This window comes from Epinephelus fuscoguttatus, linkage group LG6 (genome assembly GCF_011397635.1).
Source record: "Epinephelus fuscoguttatus linkage group LG6, E.fuscoguttatus.final_Chr_v1".
NCBI lineage: Eukaryota > Metazoa > Chordata > Actinopteri > Perciformes > Serranidae > Epinephelus > Epinephelus fuscoguttatus.
The window spans coordinates 7669502-7694301 of NC_064757.1; the positions used below are offsets into that span (position 1 = coordinate 7669502).

The following is a 24800-nucleotide window of genomic DNA, read 5'->3' on the forward strand; positions in this document are numbered from 1 at the left end:
ACTGTAAGTATAAAAAAGCAAAAAAAAAAGCCCAGCAAAAATCCTAGTTGGTTTCCCCTTCAGATATCTGGCCTGAACCCCAGCTTGCCATCTCTGACGCTCTGCCAGATCTTCCAGACCCTTAGTTAGCCATCTCCAGCAGCAGATCATTAGCCTCAGTTGGCCAGCTTTGCCAACACCCTGCCAGTTCAGTTGTCTTCCTCCACCAATGCCCAGCAAGACCCCAAAGATCTCCAGTGGACTGCGTCACTCATTGGTCCTGATGTCTGGCCATCCTGCTGAGCGACTCTAATCCTGTTCAGCCCTGTAGGCCATTCACCTCAGGTCTCCTGCTCTGCCTAAATTGAGTTCCCATGCCATCCGCTAGAGGTCTCCTGTTCCTTGGCTGTTCAGTCCTCAGGCCGACCATTTTTCATTTTTTGCTTTTGGGCTGTCTTCTTTGTTTAACCCTTGCCTTCTTTGTGACTCCGTAAGCATATGTATCTTGTCTATTAAATCAGAGAACTGATCCAGTCTGCCTGCTTTGTCTGCGTTAGGATCCTTCTCTTGTTACCTGTGTTCACTGGCCATGACAAAAGGGAGCTTTGTGAAGTCTGACAAGGAGCAAGAGTGCATGGAAAAGAAAAGACGACATCTCTGGTTCTGCCTCACAAATTTTGATACCTTTTGTTAAAATTGTCCACTGTGGATTTTACAATGCTATTGGAATACCATGCTACATGTGTGGAGTACTCTCTTACTGCACAGAGAAACATAAACATCTCCCTTTAAGTACCCTTTTCTCTTCAAAATACAGCACAGGACGTGATTTACTGAGGAGGTTTTATTTCAGGCGGACTGTGTGTAGGTATTGTTAGGGTCCTCACCTCCTAGCCAACTGCCAACTCTTTCAACTCCTCTTTCAACCTACAGTAGCTGATTTTATAAAGGGCTAAAAACAGATAAATCAACACTTTAGTCTCTTCAACACCAACAGTGATTCCAATGACTGTGTGCAGCCTTTCAGAATGTGAGTGTAATTAGATTACAGCCCCTTAATTTCACAGGAATATAACTGGCTGAATGTGCAATGTCACACTGATTATAGGGGATGCTATCTGACAAGCTGCTAAATGACTATGAGGGTCATCAGCATACTGACTGACATTCAATGTCCTCCACTGTCTGAGACTAATAGAGACAGGTGAAAGGAGTCACTGTTATGAAAATCACTGCACAGACAAGAAAAACTCCTCAAGCGCTTCTTACAAAAGAGCCAGTGGGTTGGTGGTGGGGGGGTGAGGGTACTGCTGAGGTGCCTGAGGCTATAAATCATGCAGTAATTGTGGCTGATGTTATCGCCTCTCACTCTCAGCCCATATAGAACACTTCTGCTTTGGAAATGTACCATTTTGCTTTCTTTGTACATTTTTCGACTTAACAGAATGTGAAAGGTGTCTGAGAAGACTTGTGTTTGCAGATTGCTTAGGAACGCTGTCTGTGCAAAACAAATGCAAGCTAATAATCAGATGCTGAATGAAGACAGATTTTCTATTAAAGCCGAAAGGACAATGTTAATACTCTGGAGTAAACATTTTCCCTGCACAGTTTTCAATTCAAGGCATGTACAGTAGTTTATAAAAGACAAGACTGAACAAAAAACAATGGCTTCCAACCATAAATCAGCAAAACCCTATTGTATCATTGTCTCACCTGAATGGTGACTATGCGCGGCAAAGGTTGCCGTGTGTTGGCACCCCCCTCTATAGCGATGCCAAGTGTGTTGGCGTTTTTCACCACTCGTACCAAGGTAGCAGTGGGCACTGGGACTGGTGAGCTTGTCTGCTGAGACACAGGAGTCAGACACAAAAGCATTTGAGAGCAAGGTTGATCTTTACAGTGTCTCCATTTCAGAATTTTGTAGATGCAGATCAAACCTGCAAACTCATCACCTTTTAGCAAAATTGGATGGAACCACACCTTTATACAATGATTGGTCAGGTGTTTGGAAGTGTGGAGGTAGGCAGGACTTTAACTTCATTCCTCATACAACTACTTCTGTCACTTTACATGTGTATAACACCATGAACAGAGATGGACACAAATACAGTACAGGCCAAAAGTTTGGACACACCTTCTCATTCAATGCGTTTTCTTTATTTTCATGACTATTTACATTGTAGATTCTCACTGAAGGCATCAAAACTATGAATGAACACATGTGGAGTTATGTACTTAACAAAAAAAGGTGAAATAACTGAAAACATGTTTTATATTCTAGTTTCTTCAAAATAGCCACCCTTTGCTCTGATTACTGCTTTGCACACTCTTGGCATTCTCTCCATGAGCTTCAAGAGGTAGTCACCTGAAATGGTTTTCCAACAGTCTTGAAGGAGTTCCCAGAGGTGTTTAGCACTTGTTGGCCCCTTTGCCTTCACTCTGCGGTCCAGCTCACCCCAAACCATCTCGATTGGGTTCAGGTCCGGTGACTGTGGAGGCCAGGTCATCTGCCGCAGCACTCCATCACTCTCCTTCTTGGTCAAATAGCCCTTACACAGCCTGGAGATGTGTTTGGGGTCATTGTCCTGTTGAAAAATAAATGATCGTCCAACTAACGCAAACCGGATGGGATGGCATGTCGCTGCAGGATGCTGTGGTAGCCATGCTGGTTCAGTGTGCCTTCAATTTTGAATAAATCTCCAACAGTGTCACCAGCAAAACACCCCCACACCATCACACCTCCTCCTCCATGCTTCACAGTGGGAACCAGGCATGTGGAATCCATCCGTTCACCTTTTCTGCGTCTCACAAAGACACGGCGGTTGGAACCAAAGATCTCAAATTTGGACTCATCAGACCAAAGCACAGATTTCCACTGGTCTAATGTCCATTCCTTGTGTTTCTTGGCCCAAACAAATCTCTTCTGCTTGTTGCCTCTCCTTAGCAGTGGTTTCCTAGCAGCTATTTGACCATGAAGGCCTGATTGGCGCAGTCTCCTCTTAACAGTTGTTCTAGAGATGGGTCTGCTGCTAGAACTCTGTGTGGCATTCATCTGGTCTCTGATCTGAGCTGCTGTTAACTTGCGATTTCTGAGGCTGGTGACTCGGATGAACTTATCCTCAGAAGCAGAGGTGACTCTTGGTCTTCCTTTCCTGGGTCGGTCCTCATGTGTGCCAGTTTCGTTGTAGCGCTTGATGGTTTTTGCGACTCCACTTAGGGACACATTGAAAGTTTTTGCAATTTTCCGGACTGACTGACCTTCATTTCTTAAAGTAATGATGGCCACTCGTTTTTCTTTAGTTATCTGATTGGTTCTTGCCATAATATGAATTTTAACAGTTGTCCAATAGGGCTGTCGGCTGTGTATTAACCTGACTTCTGCACAACACAACTGATGGTCCCAACCCCATAGATAAAGCAAGAAATTCCACTAATTAACCCTGATAAGGCACACCTGTGAAGTGGAAACCATTTCAGGTGACTACCTCTTGAAGCTCATGGAGAGAATGCCAAGAGTGTGCAAAGCAGTAATCAGAGTAAAGGGTGGCTATTTTGAAGAAACTAGAATATAAAACATGTTTTCAGTTATTTCACCTTTTTTGTTAAGTACATAACTCCACATGTGTTCATTCATAGTTTTGATGCCTTCAGTGAGAATCTACAATGTAAATAGTCATGAAAATAAAGAAAACGCATTGAATGAGAAGGTGTGTCCAAACTTTTGGCCTGTACTGTACATTCAAAAGTATCTTGGTATATATAACATATACTTGCTTAGCAAATGTATCAGAAATAAAATACAAAACATTGGTATGAGAAAATGAATTTAATAAAATACAAGTAATTTGTAAAAAATATATATATATATATTTCTATACAAACTGATATCATGTTTTAGGCATTTAGTGTCCTATATAGATCTGACCTTAACCTCGCTACACTGAAAAGATGAGCTCTGCTAATTTCCCAAATCATAGTTTAGAAGTGGCCAATCAGAATAGTTTGAAGGTGGGCAGCTGCGAATTCAGTGATGAATGCTGGGTGGTTTCTGTCAGTCAAACAGACCACTGACTAAGTGAAATGTATAGTGGCATGAAAAAGTTTGGGCACCCCCAGTCAAAATTTTATTTACTGTGTAAGAAAAAGATGACCTGATTTCCAAAAGGCAAAAAGGTAAAAATGACACATTTCTTTAATATTTTAAGCAAGATTACTTTTTTTTTAAATTTAAATCTTTTACAGTTTCAAAATAACAAAAAAAAAAAAAAAAAAAAAGGAAAAGGGCCTGAAAAGGGCCAAAAGTTTGGGAAAAAGGGAAAAACGCCAGCACTCTCAAATGTCAAAAGGACATTTGAGAGTGCTGGCATTTTTCGTCCTTGGCACGTGGGGGGTTATGGCCTTGGCACGTCTCTTACGTCGATCACTACCAGTCAGCATGGCAGCCATCACTGACACCGCTGTGGCTCTGGTGGCAAAGAAAAATGCCACATCTCCAATTTGGGAGTTTTTTGGGTTTATCCCAGATGCCAGAGGTGAGCCGAAGGACACAACAACATGGTAGGAACTTAAATGCAATAGGCTAAAAGATACAGGCTATAGTATAGCCTAGGCCTACCACCACATTTTTATATTTTTTGTGTTATAATGATGTTATTTTAATATTTTGCATGACATGCAAAAGTGAGTGTCTCCGGCTTGTTACGTATTGCTCCTCCTCACTTCAAGTCGCTGTCATTAACTTTTAACCTGAAAAGGCGGCAGTACCGCAACATTATAGGAATTTATCAAAGCCCTTGTGAACATTTCAGTAGTTACACATTAAAACAATATTTATTTGCAATTACTCTATTGAACGACCCCAAAGCATGAGCAAACGGGCTGTGTCACTTCGGATCAAAGAGATGCGCCCTGTCACTGTCAGCGCAGGGCTGACAGGGCACCCTCCGCTGAGAAGTAAACGGGGCTTCTCTGACCGTCATGTATTTCCCCAAAAAACATCTCTTAATGCACGGTAGAGCTCCGTTTTTTTTTTGTTTGTTTTTTTTTCCAAAATCAACTTGATATCGAGCAAATTGCCTGGGAACCCTAAAATCGCCAATATACGATTTGGTCGCTGATTGTCCCAGGCCTAGATATTACATACCTTGACATGTCTGAGATAAAAGAACAACTAAAGTCATTATCATAAACTAAAGACATAATGAACACCATTGAACTCTTTCAGTTCTTGTTGGGGGAGACTTTCATCCATTCTTTCTTCAAAAGGCTTCTAGCTCTGTGAGATTCTTGGACCGTCTTGCATTCAATGCTCTTTTTAGGTCTATCCACAGATTTTTTTTTAAAGATTTTTTTTTGGCCATTTTGCCTTTAATGGACAGGACAGGTAAGAGAGAGAGAGGGGGGGGATGACATGCAGCAAAGGGCCACAGGCTGGATTCGAACACGGGCCACAGGCTGGATTCGAACACGGGCCGCTGCGGCAAAAGCCTTGTACATGGGGTGCCTGCTCTACCACTAAGCCACCGACGCCCCTATCCACAGATTTTTAATGATGTTTAGGTCGGGGACTGTGTATACCGTGGCAAAACCTTCAGCTTGTGCCTCTTGAGGTAGTCCATTTTGGATTTCGAGGTGTGTTTTGGATCATTGTCCTGTTGTAGAAGCCATCCTCTCTTCATTTTCAACGTTTTTACAGATGGTGTGGTGGTTGATTGCGTCCAAAAACTTCTAATGCTGAATTTTGTGGTAAGGATGCAGGAAAGGTTTTCTTTTGCTGACTCTTCCATGGAGGTCATATTTGTACAGGTGTCACTGCACAATAGAACAGTGCACCACCTCTCCAAATCTTTATGGTCTTCCAGACCTCAACTTGACCTCCACAGCTCCAATTAACACCATTTCTTAATTACATTACCAACTGAGGAAACAGCTACCCTGGTAAAAGCTGTCTGAGAGCGCAAATGTCTTGGGGTGCCCAAACGTTTTCATAGTGCTCCTTTTCTTTTTTTCACTCTGACTTTGTACAAAACAAAAAATATACACTGATCTTGCTTAAAATGTTGAAATCATATTTCATCTTTAATTTCACGCATTTTGGAGATCAGTTCATCTTCCTCAGCACCTGCTATTTCTTAATTAGATTACGAACTGAGGAAACACATACCTGAAAACACTTTAATGCTATCTGCCTAAAGCCTTCTCCTGCTTTGTGGGCATCAATTATTTTAGTTTTCCCATGGAGCCCATGGCTGCTGATTGTTGGGACAAGGTTTCAGGAGTCAAGAGTATTCATAAAGCTTTGAAATTTGCATCACCTGGCCTTTCCTAATGATGATTGTGAACAAGCCATAGGCCTAATAAGCTAATTATGGTGTGAGACCCTGGTTAAAGTTGTCTGAGAGCTCAAACCAAGGAAACTTTTCTCCACCATCAACCACCTTCTTCACCCCCTTGACCACCCTCATCCTCCAGGTGCCCACAACCTCTGCTCTCAATTCCTGAATTCTTTTCAGGACAAAGTGGACTCAATCCACCAGCAGCTCCTAGCGGCTGTCTCCCCTGCACCACCTACAACCCAAGTTCCTACCATCACTGCTCCTGCTGCACACCTCCCCACATGCCACTTCTCCACCTTCTCCCCTGTGGATGCCGTCCAGGTTGCCAAGCTGATCTCCAAGGCCAAGCCCTCCACCTGCTCTCTGGACCCCATGCCCACAGCCCTTGTCAAAGCAACCCTACCTATCGTTTCCCCTGTCATTGTTGACATTCTGAACTCCTCCGTGTTATCTGGCATCTATCCAACCACTTTCAAAACTGCCTTAGTCATCCCCATTTTGAAAAAGCCTGGTCTTAACCCTACTGGCCTCAGCAACTACCGGCCGATCTCCAACCTTCCCTTTCTCAGCAAAATCCTGGAAAGAGCAGTTGATGGTCAACTCCACCAGCATATGTCCAACCATAAGCTCTATGAACCCCTCCAGTCTGGCTACCGAAAGCACCACAGCACCGAGACTGCCCTCATCAAAATCACCAATGACCTCCTCATCGCTGCTGACCCTTCTGTTCAACATTTACATGCTCCCGTTAGGCAAGATCATCTGCCGCCATGGTCTCAACTTTCATTCTTATGCCGACGACACCCAGCTCTACATCAGTACAAAACCCTCTGCCCATCTGCCCCCTCAGTCTCTCATCAATTGCCTCCTCGAAATAAAATCCTGGTTGACATCTAATCTACTCAAACTGAACAGCAACAAGACAGAGCTCATGGTTGTGGCCCCCAAGGCACTGCTCGGGAAGGTTGGGGATCTAAGCCTAACCATTGACAGTGCCACCATCTTACCATCTGCTGAGGTCCGCAACCTGGGAGTGATCCTTGACTCCACCCTCTCATTTCAGACCAACATCAAATCTGTCACCAAATCTGATTTCCACCACCTGAAAAACATCTCCAGGCTCCGGCTATCACTCACCGACTCAGTTGCAGAAACACTCATCTACTCCTTCATCACTTCCTGCCTGGACTACTGCAATGGTGTCCTGTTCGGGGTTCCCAACAAAACCCTGGACATGCTCCAATATGTACAAAACTCAGCTGCCAGGGTCCTCACCCACACCAAGCCCTGGCAGCACATCACCCCCACCCTCATCCATCTCCACTGGCTCCCAGTCAAGTCCCGCATAATCTACAAAATCCTCCTCCTCACCTACAAGTCCCTCCATGCCCTCACCCCACAGTACATAACGGACCTCCTTCACCCCTACACTCCGTCCAGATCTCTGCGCTCTTCTGACTCCGGCCTACTCTTCATCCCTAACTCCTGCCTCCGAACTTTTGGTGACTGGGCCTTCAGCGTTGCTGCCCCCACCATCTGGAACTCTATCCCCCCTGTAACCTCCAACGCCCCTTCATAGGACATTTTCAAATCCACCCTCAAAACTCATCTGTTCACCATGGCTTTTTAATTTGATAATCCATCTTATGCCCAGTGTACCATCACAGTTTCTCTGCTTTCTTAAGTTGTTTGTTATAGTTTTGTTGCTTTTCTGTACTGATTGTGTTGTATTGTACTGTTCTGTTGGTGTTATTGTTTCCTTACTATGTATTGTACAGTGACCATGGGTTTTTTGAAAGGCGCTATATAAATTGAAGTTATTATTATTATAATTTATTTATTTATTTATTTTTAAATTAAATGTCGTGTGGGGCCCAAACCTTTTTTTTTTTTCACTCTAAAATTGTACAACACCAAATTAATACACTGATCTTAAATGAAATCAGTTTATCTTCTACTCTTAAAATTCACACTAAAAGAAATTTTGACCTGGGGTACCCAAACTGTTTTTTGCCACTATAACTGGGGGAATTGAACAGCTAGGCCATGATGATGTGAGAGTTCGCTCAGATGAATGTAAGACAGGACATTCAGCAGATGCCTTTTTCAAGAGCAAGAAATTTAGGTGCAGTGCATTTCTAAGATCTCAAACTTCACAATCAACCAGTTAAATGAGGGCAAAAGGCACCCACCCCCCATATATCAAATAACATATTTATAGACACAAATACACTGTCACTTCTCCAGTGTGAATACATTAAATATTTAAAACATGCCTTGAATTTGGATATATAATGGATTTGGGACAAGCCATATCTGCACAACAGGGTGGATGTGTTGGCAAGGGTTGTGCCACTGTCATATTCTTTTGACCATCTGCAACATACTCACTGCAGCTTTCATGTAAAAAAAAACAAACAAAAAACCTTTGCATTGTGTGGATCTTTCCTGTCTTTCTTCATCTCAGATTCCAGCCAAGTGTTTCATTTACATGTTATAAAGATACAATTCTTCTAGTTGGTTTTCCATTCATCCCAAATGAGTTTGCAGGCCTGCTAGATCAAATAACACTTGTAAATAGACCTTGTGTGTTTTTTAAAACCCATTTGAAGAATCCAAATGTGCTTGTTGGAATAATACACAAGGACAAACATTACAGCTGGTTGAAAGTCAGTTTTGTAATTATTTGCTGTTTTTCCATCTGACTTCTGATGATAAATACCACCCGTCTGGTCATCTAATTAGCTTATAGCTTGCCTAGCATCATTTCAAAATTATGCAGTAGTTACAGTTTATAGTGTGCTATTTTATAGTGTGCTAGTTAAACAGTGCTGTGTTTTTCATGACAAGGACACTTCTGAAAGATTAAATGAGTTCACTCACACAGTTACCGAGACAGTTTTGTTCTACTCAGCAAATGAATTATGACAAAGAGCAATGCTGAGGCTTCTAACTTGCAGGTTCTTATATTTTGAATTTAGCCAGTGCCAAAATATCACTGTTTTGGGGCCTTGGTGCTTAAACATCTGTGCAATGCATCTCTTTTATAATCGGCTTTAATTTTTTTGAGTTTGCACCAGTTTATCCTCTTCTATTTTATTTTTTTGTAATTTGTATTAACCATTACCATTTAATTGGATCACGATTATCCCAAACATCTCATGGAAATTGATTTGCGTTGGAAGAAAATAGTCCTTATTTATTTTACTGTTATTCAGTATCTCTCTCTCTCTGTATGTATGTATGTACATATATATTTTACATACATATATACTAAGAACTTAAAGGGTAACTACACTCATTTTCAAAATTTGTACATGTAATTCCTGTGGTCTGAGACAGTCCAAAAAATATTAGTGAACATACTTTATACAGTTTGACTATTAAAGAAATAGATTTAAACTATTGTCATATTCTTGACATTTTGTCTTGCTTTGATGTTTCTGATTCTCCACAACACAATCTTTTCCTTGTCGGCAAATAAGCAGGGACAGAGTGTACTTAATTTCTGTCATGTTTTGTTCTTCATCTGTTCATTTGATTGGATGTGTATTAAATAAAAGCAACAAAAGTAGTGTTTCAGATAGCTGCAGTCACACATTTTTATAAGTCATTGGGATACACATAAACTGTATATAATAATGGTCTGCGCAACCGTGTTGTCATCCACTGGTTTTTGACCTCCCATTTTGAAACCTCAAGTTTGGCCATCTTGGATTTTTTGGAGCCAGAAGGGACCATATTTGGGTCAGAAGGTGGATATAACCCTAACGCTAGCTGCTAGCTTAGCTTGCAGGGAGCATTTATAGCTGTGATTCACTATTATACTATTTAAAAACATTTTATCAAAATGTACGTACCAGAAAACCTAAATATCCAAACTCTTGGAGGGTCTTTTAATACCACAGTACAAACACTTTTTTTTAGACGACCAAAATATTACCATTAACTTTCATGAGCTGGAAATAGTGACAGCTGCAGCTGTGAATCTGGGGTTACGCAACCTTTATATTACCTAACCAATAATGTCGCCGTGGTAGCTACTTGTCCATGGATGGCCCCCACCTGTCACTCAAAACAGCCGCACCCTTAATTATGCATTACTTAAAGCCTTGATAACAGGTGAGTTATATAAAAATTAGTTATATAAAGAATTATATAAAAATTCAACCCCAGACAGTTGTCAAGAATAGGTAAATTGGCTATAGAGACTAAATCTGTTTTTTTTGTGCTGGGTTGTTAACATGTTTCTATCTGCTGTTAAGTTGGGCCTTTTAACATGGGGGTCTATGGGGCTTGACTTGCTTTTGGAGCCAGCCTCAAATGGCTATTTGAGGAACTGCAGTTTTTGGCACTCTCCATTATATACATAAAAAAATGTGTACATTTTTTTTCTGGTTGCTGCTTGGGTCAAGCCCCAGTTGCTGCTTGGGTTCACCAAGCTGCAACCTCTGGGATTGAAAAATGAAGCCAACATGGAAGCGTAAAAAACTGCACCTCAATGAATGGCGATTTAAGGCTGTCTCCAAACGAAAGTCAAGCCCCACAGACCCCTGAGATAAAATGCCGATAGTGTCCTTGGCTTCTCAGTCCAAAAAAGTCCACAAACCAATGGGTGACATTACAATAGCTACGTCCATTATTTTTACAGTCTTTGGGGTTAATACAGTAAGTCACCTTGGGACAGGACATTCTGAAGTTGTTCAGAGTAAACTACAAACAACATGGTCCATCTAATGACTTCTTGAAGTGGTTATTTATTACAGTGCGAAGCCCTTACTTGTCTGGTGGACCCTGGAGGAGGCGCATGGGCCCCTGGCTGTTCCAGATGGCCTTGCTGGTTCTTGCTAGGTCGAGGGCTGCCGTCCTTACTGAGGCCTCCTGCCTCGGCTATATCCACACCGCTGTCCTCACTCAGAGTCTGGCCACTATCAGACAGTTGGGACAGGGTGGCCCCTGGATGAGAAACTTATGTTAGTACACAAACAGTCAATACATACAGCAACAGGGGTAACCTATAGTCTGTTCTCGGATAGTGGACTTTATTTACCTCAGCTGCGGCGAGAACCTTTTCTAAACATGTATTTCATTTCATTTTAGTATGATTTTATCATACGTTGTATTTTAGTATGATAATATAAAGTGTTTTCTGATCTGCTCTTGCGGGTGATGATGTTTATTGTTAGTGCACTCTCTATGTTAACCTGTTGACTTGATGGGCATGTCAATAATGCATAATGTAGTGGCACACTCCTGGATTTCTTTTGCACAATTCTTTTAGAAGGTATGAAGTTAAAGTCCCACTGATTGTCACACACCTGAGTGTGTGAAATTTGTTCTCCGCATTTGACCCATTGACCCATCATCAATCATGTGGTGATCTAACCCCCCAATTCCAACCCCTGATGCTGAGTGCCAAGCAGGGAGGCATTTTTCCCATTTTCATAGTCTTTGGTATGACCCCGCCGGGGATTGAACTCCCAGTCTCAGGGTGGACACTCTACCGCTAGGCCACTGAGCTGGTAGGTAGTATAATGTATCAGTTGTATGTAGCTTTTTCATAGTCTTCTCTGTTTAATTTTATTTTAATTTTACTTATTTCATTCAAAACTAGACATTCCCTTATCTTTCAACCTGTTTCTGTGCAAGTCATCTGATTTTATCTTATCTTTACTGTTTTCATTGTAGACTTTTGGTCCAACGTCACTTTCATACAAAACATGACAGAGCAAATCATTTTCGTAAAACTGTGCACAGAATAGTAGGCAATAGATAAAACTGTCTCGCCTTTAAGCCAGCATCAGAGTTAGGAGTGCCACAACAACATCTGTATAAATGGGACAGCCGGCAGGAAGAGATCATGGGCGGGACGGGTGTGATGTTTTGACGTGTGATGTGTGTGACCCGCCACGGGAGATTTAATAAGTAGCTTATGGCAGTTAGCAGCTAACTCAAAGAAGAACAACAGATGAAAATGTCCATGAATTGGGATAACAATGAGGTCTAGGAGCTCTTTACCCTCCAAGCACAGGAGGGGAGAGGATAAATGATTATTGACATGATAGTGCAATTTTTATTCTTTATAAAGCGCTGCCGAGGCTGCCATATGTTACATGTCACACTAGAGGCCAATGTTGTTGTGTTACATGTCATGCCCATTATGACTCTTTTGCTTCTGCGTGTGCTGGCATGCTCTCCAAAAAAAATACAAAAAAAACAAAAACAAAAAAAACACACACCTGAGTGGCATGATGCCACTCGTTTGTTTCTATGTGCACAAAGAAGGGACTTTGTAGCGACCCTGTAGCGTGATCTCTATGGACTAAAATAGAAAAGACATAGGATCAGAGAGCCATTACTCCAAGATTCCTCCCCAGAGTTTTGTGTCATCCCTGGCTCTTTTCCCATGTTTCCTGTACCGTCTTTACCTAATGTTAGTGCCTCTGTACTGTTAGCTATTTGATAAAGGGAAATATATCAAAATGATAATAACCCCCTCTGCAGGAAATGTTGAGTTTCTTCTTAACATCCATCAAAGAAAGTCAACTTAAGCAATTTAAGAAGATTGTTATTATTTGAAACTTTGATTTATTTGAAAATTCACACCAGCAGTAAATCAGGAACTCATCAACCAGATGGCACATTTATTTCCGGCCACCAGAGATACAGTGTGTTACTTAACATGATCGCATAATGTTTTTGTGGCAGTCGGTAACAATTTATAATTTTGCCCAATAATTGTATCTTATGTTGATCCATAACTGAGATGTTTTTCTGCACAGGGAGACAACACACTAGCCACACAAAGACACACTGACACAGACACAGACTTGTATACCTCTCTGCTGTGGTCTGGAGTCTGCAGACAGCCGGTTCATGTCTGTTATGATGACCTTCTGGGTGAGGGCAGGTGAGCAGGGCTGGTCAGGGCTACAGGGCGGAGCAGCAGGTGTAATGAGAGAGGGGCATGGAGAGGGACATGGTGAGGGATGGGGTGATAGATGAGGCGATGGTATGGGAGATGCTGCTTTGGAAGAGGATGCAGACTTTGACAAGATGGAGGACTTCTCATAGGAGCTGGATCTGCAAGCGAGCTTGACAGATGCCTCTTGCTTAGCAGAGCCGGAGGAGTCCCGATGATGCAGAAAGCCCGGGCAGGTGTGGTGTCCTGAACTGGGCCGGCTGTGAGCAGCATGGGGGTGGAAGTGATGAGCGAAGTGGAGATGGTTGTGGTGTTCAGAGTCAGAGAGTTGAGGGGAACTCTGGCAGGTATGATGGAGTGCATTGAGGGAAGTGTGGTAGCTGGCACCAGCGCATGTGTGGTGGGCAGAAGTTGGTGAGGGCTGCTGGATGGTGGGGAGGGATTTGAGTGACTTGTGGAGGCAGTCCTGGAGCAGCCGGGTGGGGCCACTGAAAAGCAGGCTGGAGCCGGACTGCACCCGACGGGCTGAAGGCTTCCGGCTGAGCTCCTTCTCCCTGGGCGGCCTGTTCTGAGCCTGGAGAGGGGCAGCCCTGAAGAATTTAGGAGATTCACCTGAAGCCTGCATTTCATCCTGACAATGAAAAGAAGGGCACAATATACATGAATCATTCAAAGGGTGTACCTCCTCTCTGAGCCTAATAAGGAATAACATGGAAAAAGCCTTGAAGTTATAAGAGACTTCATTGTCATCCAACTTTATATAGAACAGCACATAGAGAAATAATATTTTGATCCCCCTGTTCCCCAGTGCAAAACAAAAAGAATAAATGATGCATATTTAGTGGCAATCTTGATTTTGAAACTGTATACGCATCTTTTTTATTGCAGATAAAATAAAGAATGACACATACCAGTGAAATGTTTTTCAAGGTATTAGTGTTCTCCTCTTGGTCTTTTTCTGTCCAGCCACCAACAGAGCCGTCAGTCTGAAAGAAACAGCATGAAGCATTGTAGTACTGCAGGGCTAAATCTGTAATAAACACTAAGTATGGTTTACTTTAGCCTACTTAATGCAGATGCCAGATGGATGGGATTTGCCCCTCAGGACAACATAATGGCTACAAGAAAGTTTAGACAGTTAGAACAAAGTGTTTGTGAAACTTTTTTTTTCTGTAACAGCTGAATCATATGGGGGGCACTTGAGACTGGAGGCTCTATCTTTTGTTTGCGACAGAAAACGCTCATGGAGCCCCAGGAATTGTTTAAGGGGGTCTATGTGATCCTCCAGCAATATGAGAAACACCCAGCCCATTCTCATTCCCAGGGCATCAAGAACGTCTTGGTCATCGGTGTCCATTTCTAATGCACAAGGAACCCTTCAGTCAACACATTCTCACTCTGACCTTGTTACATAATGACGTTTGGTCATGCAATTTCCACGTCCAGATATGACATGCAAGGAACCCTGAGTACGTTGGTCGTGACATTCTGGGACGCCATGTCAAGATCTGCCTGTTACATGCATTTTTCCGTTTTCACAGGAAATGTACTATTAGTATGCAGTCTCAGTCAGAAGACCAGTGTTCATGTCCCATGTGAAATGAGTAACTACATTATGTACTTAATGTCATGTGATGTTGTTGTTAACTTAATTTACATATCAAATAACCTTATTTTAACCCAAATCATGATCTTTTTAATGAAACTTTTTACAAGAAACCTTAATTTCCTGTGAAAACGAAAAACACCAGCGGGGGCATTTATTGGCCCAGTGTGGCACAGTGCATTCCGGTAGTTGTTGGTTTTCTAGCTTTTGATCAAAAATGAATGTCATAGCACTTTTTCCTCTGTTTTCTCTGGCCATAGAGCACCAGAGTCAAAAGTATTTGTGTCTGTCTACTGCATGGCCAATTTTATGAAAAGACCATCTTTTGAGTAGCAAAAATCTTTCTTTCATAGAGTGTTAACATTCGAAATGGGTGCCTGGACTGTAAAATATTATCTAGCAAGGTTATTTTGCCCATTGTCTATCTATTTAGCTGTCACTGACATAATAAGATTTTAAGCTTCAGTAGGGCTCAAGCTCTTTATGCACATATCTAAATACCCCATGCCCTTCTTTGGCAGCTTTTGGCTATTCTAAATGACTATCTAACTTGAATAAAATATCTATCTATGACAATGGTGTGTCATAACATGGTGTTGCTACAATGAATCTTACTGTTTCTCGCTAAGTAACTAAGTGACTGTCGATTAAATGCAATTAGCTTTTTATCGGGGGCTGTAATTTCACAACCACAATAATGAGTGTGTCAGCACAGGCAATTTCACAGACACATGGTGTGCTGCGGCAAACACTGTCACCAGCAAGCTTTAAATAGCACCACTAGACAACTAACCATGACAAGACAAATGCACCAAAAGCACCTGTGGGAGTATGGTCAAAGAGTGGGTCAGAATCATGAAGCAGAGGGAAATAACCCACGCTTCGTTCAAGATAAAGTCAGAGATGTCAGATTATGTTCCACTGTTGGTTCTTCTGGGGGCCAGACTGCTGGAGGAAGTGGATTAGAAGCAGACTGTACCCTGGCACAATGAGGTCTCTGTGGATTGATGTGGGCCACAGTGAGACATCAATACTACATAGTCGCTGACCTGCCACAAAGATGAGCTGCTCTATGTCACAGACTGATGCTAGGAAGCTGAGACTGAATGAGAAGGGAAAAAAATGATACATGCAGTGGTGCCCACACACACACACACACACACACACACACACACACACACACACACACACACACACAGACATTCAATGATCAATGTGGATCCTCTGAACAGATATAAAGTCATGCAGTGCAAAATAAGAGCAAGGCTGGAAGAGCATGAGAACAGGACAAAGTTACTGCGCTCAAGATTATACGTCATTCCCCACTCAGTTTCCCGTAATGCCTATGTGCAGGATTGTGTTTTGATTATTTGAACACCCACTGCCAATTACAGTGGCATGAAAAAGTTTGGGCACCCCAAGACATGCGCTCTCAGACAGCTTTTACCAGGGTAGCTGTTTCCTCAGTTGGTAATGTAATTAAGAAATGTTGTTAATAGGAGCTGTGGAGGTCAAGTTGAGTTCTGGAAGACCAAGAAAACTTTCTGAGAGAGCTGCTCATAGGATTGTTAGAGAGGCAAGAGTGGTGGTGCAATGTTCTACTGTGCAGTGACACCTGTACAAATATGACCTTCATGGAAGAGTCATGAGAAGAAAACCTTTCCTGTGTCCCGTGTTATCTTCAGCTTCATGCCTTTTGGAAATCAGTTAATCTTGTACTCACTTAACTATTCACTGTAAACAAACAACAGATATATTTCTCTCCAATATTTGCTGCAAATTTCTTAAAATCCCTGTCAGTGCCACTTCTCAGTTTCCAAGATAATCTATCCACCAGACAGGTGTGATATGTCAAGATGATGATTAAACAACATCATAACTCCACAGACGTACTTTGGGTCACACTAAAAGGCCACTCTAAAATGTACAGTTTGATGAAACAATGCAGTGCTACAGCTGTCAGCTGTCGCTGCCCATGAACTGAATGTTCATTTCACTATCATTATATGTCTCCAATGTTGTTTCAGTAACTTTGGCAGTCCATCTAACTGGCCAACCAACGAAGAATGAATGAATGAAGAATTTCTGCACAAACTGTCAGAAATTGCATAAGGGAAGCTCATCTGCATGCTTGTTGTCCTCACCAGGGTCTTGACCTGGCAGCAGTTTGTCATCGTAATTGACTTGAGTGGGCAACTGCTCACCTTCAATAGCATGTAGCACTTTGGATCAGTGTTCTCTTCGCAGATGCATCTCAGTTTGCACTGTAAACACTGTTGAACAGCTATGTTTAGTTGTGATTGTGTACTCTTTACATGGATGGATGGATGGATGGATGGACTGACTGATTGACCTATACTTCATTGATTCTGAAGGAATTTTACGTGTTTTTCTTGAATTAAGTTTAAATTAAGAAGCGGAATAACGCAAACACCACACCATACTACAATGGATGCCACATTTTCAGGTATAGTAGATGAAGGATTTACCGTAGCAGGGACTGTGTTTCCCACATCATGGATCACAGTGGACGAGTGGTTGCAGTGGCCCTGTGGGTGCATCACTCCTAGGCCTCCATGCCAGGCCTGGTTGGCCTCCCTCTCACGGTGCAACACGAGCCTGTCGTATAACTCCAGGTCCTGGGGAGCCACCATACTCCTCACCTCAGACAACATGGACAGCTGGATGAAAGGAGAACAGAAAACTTAGACAAGAACATGCATGAGGGAAAGAGCAAAGAGTTTCTGAGTTCAGGTGAGGCAGTGTTAAATTTACTAGGATTAATATGTGATTACAGCAACTTTCAGATTATTCACATCCTACACATTGTGCCTCAGGTTGAATATGCCCACACAATGTAATTAGCAAAGAGCAGTGTAAGTCTTGGGTCTTAAATGTAAGTAAAGCCACTGAAACAATACGTCGAAAGAAAAAAGATAAACTTGTCTGCTATACATATTTAAAGATTTTTAAATACCGATAAGGTAAGACAACACGTTTACATGTCATTTTCTATATGTTCTCTGACATTTATCCTAACGATATGAGGCGGTCTTTGTGGGAAAAAAGCTTGTTTAGTGGACTAACTTTGCACTTGAAGTATGCCCTTTCACTTACGTTTTAACAGGTCTGACACTACTATGCGCCCTGGCTGTATCTAGGCTAACGGCTAACATGCTAACTATTATTTTTATGTCACTAGTCACTTGAAACAATTCTAGTAGGACGATAGGAGACAGGCTGAAATAAACCGAAATTTCCCTTTAAAAAAGTCACATGGTTTGTTGCCTGCTTCTGATCGAACAAATCCACAACAGTTTCTTTGCAGCCCAAAAAATGCTGGCATTGTATATTTCTGCAACCCACAAATGCGTTAAATTCGCATTTGCAATACCCAAGTATTTTTAAAGTGACATAGTGTATGAGATGCTGGATAGCATAATACCTAGGAGAGATGCCTGCCAAGCTGCAGACCAGTGTTCAAGACCAACAGTAACAAAATTGGTTGTGACTTAGTGAGTCACTGCTGTTTCTCGTGACTTTTCAGCCCCCAAACACTGATGTTTTAAGCAACCTGTGGCCGTTTTTCCAGCGGCTTTTCATTCCCTCAAACGTGACTTTTTTTAGTGATCTGTCGCTGTGTCACCAGTTGGGATGGGATAGTGCCACAAGACATTGCTGCTTTTAGGTATTTTTAGCCAAAACATGATCTTTTCTTAACCATAACCAAGTGTTTTTTGTCCCTAAACCTAACCACATGATAACCACAGCAATGTTGAAACATAAGGTTTCAACATATACACTACATAATGACATAAAAATGTAATGTGTCTGTGGTTTGCTGAAATGTACAATGCCAACATTTAGTCTGGCAACTATGTTTCTCTTGGAGAGTGTGTGACATCGTAGATGTAACAACTGAATTATTTTCATTCTGATTTATCCCCTCATTGTGGAAGAAAATGTCAAAATATGAAAACATTACAGCTGATTCACTTTGCAAAGAATTACAAAAAAAATACCATAACAATACAGTATGTGCAGCCAAGAGCACTTGTAAAATGTCTCATCTACTCAACTGACCTTGGATATTAATTTTGACATTAGTCTTGTCATATATCAGATTATTTCCATGTCTTCAGCAGCTTAATGACCGCTTACAGCTGCTGGTCTCAGTAAATGTGTCTAGCAACCACAACTTTATGGTTTACAACTCGTAGTTAATGATTCTACAACAGTCTTCCTGTTTTAATGGACACAAGGATCTTGAATGTATACAACTACAAATGAATACACATATCCATAGCTGGAGGACTATAATCAAGAGCCTTGATGAAATGTTGCAACAAAAGACATAAAAGCATCACATATGAGTTATACGCACTGTTATTTTCTTGTACATATGCTGTTTGCTACCATAGACTGGATGTGTAAGAATTTCTGCAATATCTGGCAACTGATGCAGGGATCAAAGGCTGACTGCATTCTGACTATGGCAGATCATTCTGTTTTCTGTCCATCATCTTCAGCTCCATCTTACTTTTCTCTGGGATAAAGAAAGGGTCTAAAAGATTTTGAATTTGTGAAATAATGGTGAGAAGCTTCATAGTCAAGAAGCAGCTTTATTACTGGCAAATCAGATTCAGTTGTCAGGGTCAAACTTCGTCTACATTCAGCCTCTACACACAAAGTTGAGCATTCATGTTTCCTGCTTTGAAACTGTGCTCAAATTCTCACTTTTGAATAAGCCATCAACAGAAATTTGTCAATTATCTGCAAATAAAACTGTTAATACATCAATGATAAAGGGTTCTTACAGTCTTCCATCAAAAACTGTAGTTGTACATTATAAAAAACTGTTTAGAGATTTTGGTCCAAATGCTCTTGAAGGGACAGTTCACCCCAAATCAAAAAATAATTTTTTCCTCCTCCCTATGGTGCTTTTTATCAGTCTAGACTGTTTTGATGTGAGTTGCCGAGTGTTGGAAATATAGACATACCTGCCTTCTCTCCAATAAAATTGAACTAGATGGCACTCAGCTTGTGGTGCTCTAAGTGACACCACAAGCTGAGTGCCATCTAGTTCTATTATATTGATGAGAAGGCAGACATCTCTAGGGCCAATATATCCAACACTCTGCAACTTACACCAAAACAATCTGGACTGATAAATAACACTAGAGGTAGGAGGAAAAATATGTATTTTTGGACTTTGGGGTGACCTGTCCCTTTAATGGCAGACATGGCCTCATATGAATGTATGTTAGCTAGGTTTGAAGGAGTTCATGGGAGGATATTTAAGCTCAGGCACCATGTTTTTATATTTATATGGAGCTTCATAGGTGATTTGTTTTGGATGCAGATCATTTAATTTAATGGCTGGATATGAATATTGACTTTGCATTGATCTGATTCCTTCTCGAAATAAGAAATTTAACAACAGATATGACAAAATAATCAGTAAAATATTCTAATCACAATATGTGGTATGTAAGCAATGTTTATTATGCATTAATTAACTGACCAATTAACTAATGTTAATTAACCATTAATAAAGCTATTAATTACAACTTATAAACCCTTTATAAAAGGTGCTTTATTAGAATGTGGTACATTAACTTTTATGTACAAAATTATTTTGTTGAGACAAAGGAAAAATTTGGTTTTATGATTTGGCTAAACAGTACATTCCCACATTCTGATACATTTCAGCGTTATCTTTCCACAGTGTACTTTCTTAAAAATATTTCACGAGCTCAAATCATGTGGCTAGCGCCCTTTCAGACCCCACAGAGAGCAGCTGTAGAGACACCCTGAACACTTGTGTACCTTTGCATGTGTGTTGAAGAGCTCAAACAGAGCCATGGCCAGCGGCTCCACTCCTATGTGTCCCTCCTGGTACTCCTGCAGGTAATAGGCCATGGTCTGCCTCTCTGGCTCCGTTAGCAGCATGTAGGCCTGCTGCTCCAGGGACACCTGAGCACCTGGTGGGCCCACACCTCTGTATGCTGCTGGCTGGATAACCAGATCGCACAAGGGCAGATGAATAGCATAATGAAAAGAGGAAAAAATAAGGGTCACACACAAATAGAATAAGAAGAGTCATTTAACTATACAAGCCCAACAGCATGCAGATAGACAGTCTTCAGATGTGTGTAGACCTTCTGCCCCCCTTCTTCTTACCCTGTGCAGTGACTGTGACTGAGCTCAGGGAGAAGGCACCACTTCAAAGCTGCAGGGCGAGTCAGTCAGAACTTGTTTGCCTTTAGGACTCCATCATTGTTATCTTTCTAAGCAGCTCGACTTGGAAACAGCTCCTCTCACTGTTTGGAGACTGACTGAGTTTGAGCAAGGTCCTGTGGCTTTATGCTGACTTTCAAAACCCTTGCACAGAATAAATAGAATAAGTAGGACCCTGCAAGGGGAAAGGCTGCAGGGAAAGATTTTCCCTTCCACAAAGTTTTATCTGGGAATGGGTCACAACAATTAACAGTTTGTTAAATGGGGGAACCTCTGCATGCTGCGCTTTGTTGAGACTTATGTGGCTCTGTGAGGATGAAGCTCAAGTAAAACACGTCATAATAAATGAGGCTACAAAAGGCCATTAATGAGAAAGCTATTATCTGTACTTAAAGGACAGCTTCTGTATTTTTCAACCTGAGCTCTATTTCCCCATGTGTATGTGTGCGTATGATTCATAGGTACCACTCGTTCTAAAATCGGTTCAGTATTGAGCCGCGAAACGAGCTAAAACGGTAATGGGGGCAAATGCGTCCCATATAAAAGTGCTTCTTTTCGCCACTGACCGGTTCAGATCGCCAGTGCTATCTCTGTAGATAGCATATTGTAGCAGCCCTGGGGCAGTGGTGACTGTGAATGAGTGGAGTCAGCTGTCAGTCAGTGTTGGAGCAGAGAGGGGGAGGGCTGCCCCGCTCAGTACTGTAAGTGAGTATGTGTGTATGAAGTGTGTGTTTTTTCGCCACTGACCGGTTCAGATCACCAGCGTTATCTCTGTAAATAGCATACTAACTTAGCCTTTCCCTTACCTCTGGGCTGTGTGATGTCACGAGCTTTGCTCCACTGTGTCTGTAGCTCTCTCTACTCGTGGGACAGCCGTTTTCTTGAGGAAGAGGTGTTTCAGGATTGGATGTCTTCTCTTCTTCGGCTGGCATTAGTCATCTTGGGAGAAGTGAGCATTGCAGACCTGATGGTCTGCAAGGCGCAGTGTCTGGACAGGAGTGTTAGCATCCATTTGTAGCACAACTAGCCACAATTTCAGCATCTCGCTGTCCGACAAAGGCAGCCTATGAAAGCTGTACGGGGTGTTGCGCGACATCCTGTTCTTGCGTTTGGGAAAAAGGCCCGTTTATTTAAACACTCCAAAAACTCCGGTAACACTCCAGGGGGTAGCACGTAAAAGACTCCGTCCCAAACTCTGACTCTTCTAGCGTAACACACACTTCATACACACATACTCACTTACAATACCCAGCGGGGCAGCCCTCCCCCTCTCTGCTCCAACACTGACTGACAGCTGACTCCACTCATTCAGGGTCACCACTGCCCCAGGCCCGCTACAATATGCTATCTACAGAGATAGCACTGGTGATCTGAACCGGTCAGATACAGGACGCGTTTGCCCCCATTACCGTTTTAGCTCGTTTTGCAGCTCAATACTGAACTGATTTTAGAACGAGTGGTACCCATGAATCTTACGCACACATACACATGGGGAAATAGAGCCCAGGTTGAAAAATACCGAAGGTGTCCTTTAAGGTTAGAATATATGCATAACTAAAGACCGACAGCCCGAGAGTGAGAACGCACAGAATCAGAAAGGGACAAAGAAAATTGGGGGATTAAGAGAAGCTGTAATTTGTTGCATCAGAAGATCAAGATCAAGTTTGTAGATTGAATCTGACCTTAAGTCACCTTCTGTCAAGTTATAAGATTGAGGTTATGTGTAATGACATGATAAAGGAGAAAACGGATCACTTCAAAGCTCAGGGTAAGAGGGGATAAACACTTTGATGTCTCTGACAGCGACCCACTCTGAGCTATGATTATATCTGATGTGAGGGGGCAGCAGCTGGGGACAAAATTGAATGATGTCAAGTTGATGGAGTGAAATGTGATTCCTCAAGACAAAGAGGAGACAGTGTATCCAAATGCTTTGATTGAAGGCCTTTATGTCACCATTTATTACAAAAACACATGGGTGTAAAAAGCATGTAGTCTGTGTTAAAACATTAACACTGGCTTTAAAAAGTGAAAAACATTAACACGGACTACAAGAAAATAATCTGGGAAATGTGTGGTCGATATGTTTCCAACCTATCGTTATCCTGTTTGATGTAATATATCCTTATTGACCTTTATGTGAGCAATCTAATCAACTGTATCAAGTTAGATTAACTGATATTACAGTTGAAAGCTTCCCAGCTAGGGCACAACAGACTGCTGCAACAAGTTTACTTTAAGGACACACTACGTTTGAGGGATTTCACCAAATCTTTAAGACGTTTGAGTGGTTTGCAAAAAAAAAAGTGTCTTAAAAGGAAGAGCAAAAAAGAGTGGTCAACATCCATCAGACATGATTTGCGTTAGAGGTGTGCAGAGACATCATTATCAGTATTTGTGAAACCAACAAAATTATCTGTCTCTGTATCTGTATTCAGATCGACATCCATAAGTGGGCGTGGTTAATACTGTAAGTCACACTGTCTATCTATCTATCTGTCTATCTATCTATCCATAATGAATTGATTGATGAATACATTTTTAACTAAAGTAAGTTTTGTAAACTTTGAAACCCAACCACCACCCCTTTACCTAGGGGATCAATTAGAAATTAAAAAACATGTTTTATAAATTGAAAGATTCTGTTTTGCATTGTAAATAGAAATTATTTACATTAAAGATATACAGAAAATATATTCTTTATCTTGATTTCTTTAGTCTAAAATTCCAATGTAGCTGCATTTGTGTTCATTTATATTTTGACTGGATTTTATAAATGATGGAAAGTAACACAGACAGACTTTGATGAGTACGTTGTGGGGTTTTGAAAGAAATCCAGCTGCCCATCAGGCTTTTTGTCTCGCTGCTCCCAAGTTTCCCAAACTGTTGGATTTGTCAACGGATAGACGGCTAGTTGCGTTCACATTGAAAACACAGAATTATGGCCCAGCATTAGGCATATAAACTAAGTACAGATGCTGTTATTTTTCATAAGAGGACATTCTTGCAGATTTAGAGGATGCACAACACATTCTGAGGGGATACTGCTTGAGATCCAGAGTCAGGTATTTCCTGTCATTGCTCTGATAATCTGAACTCATCTGGAGGAAGTGAAAGGGGCGTTTTGTCATGTTTATTATCAGTACGCAATTTGTTGATTTTTAGATAGAACCACCATCACCACCATCTGTCATTGGACTTGTCTTATGATTCGATTATTCAGTGCCACATAAAATATTGGCTTTATTTTCTGTGCCCCCAGTTTGGTTTTGAGTGGGTATGTTTGCCGAAAAGATGCTCTGTGCTTTGTCACGTAGTGGCACTTCATGTTGCTGCTCTTAGTAATCGCTATCGTCTTGGAACAAATGATGAGACATACTGGTTGTTGAACTGGCCATGGGAAGACTGAACATGTAAGAGTCTGTCCATTCTTCATTAAAAGCTCTGTTTTCATTTTCTTTTTTTCTCTCTTTAGAACACGCCATGCCAGAGAGTTGAGGGAGATCTCAATGAAGCACGTCCTGCAACAGCTCAATAGTCCTGAGAGGAAGTCTGATCAACAAAACACCTGTGTAGATGTACCATGTGTGTTTATGGGGCAATGATGGGAATTCAGAGTTGATGGGGTAGATACATAAACAATGTACGGAGGGAAGGTGGCAGGGGCACAGTGGCTCAGAGAATAGACTTTAAAGCAGCTCTGCTTGTGTACAAGTCT

General features: G+C 41.7%; 1 protein-coding gene across 2 annotated transcripts in view; it reads right to left on the reverse strand.

Moving 5' to 3' along the window:
- The window catches only part of LOC125890942 (whirlin-like), a 144039-nt gene that overhangs the window by 15614 nt on the left and 103625 nt on the right, over positions 1 to 24800 (reverse strand). Inside the window, exons 6-11 of one of the 2 annotated variants that reach the window (XM_049579872.1) lie at positions 20672 to 20857; positions 17332 to 17523; positions 14148 to 14222; positions 13153 to 13867; positions 11095 to 11270; positions 1693 to 1821 (exon numbers count right to left, since the gene is read on the reverse strand). In XM_049579872.1, coding sequence (XP_049435829.1) covers positions 1693 to 1821; positions 11095 to 11270; positions 13153 to 13867; positions 14148 to 14222; positions 17332 to 17523; positions 20672 to 20857 — 1473 coding nt within the window. Of the gene's footprint in view, positions 1 to 1692; positions 1825 to 11094; positions 11271 to 13152; positions 13868 to 14147; positions 14223 to 17331; positions 17524 to 20671; positions 20858 to 24800 lie in introns of both variants that reach the window. The other variant, XM_049579871.1, reaches the window with a different exon arrangement.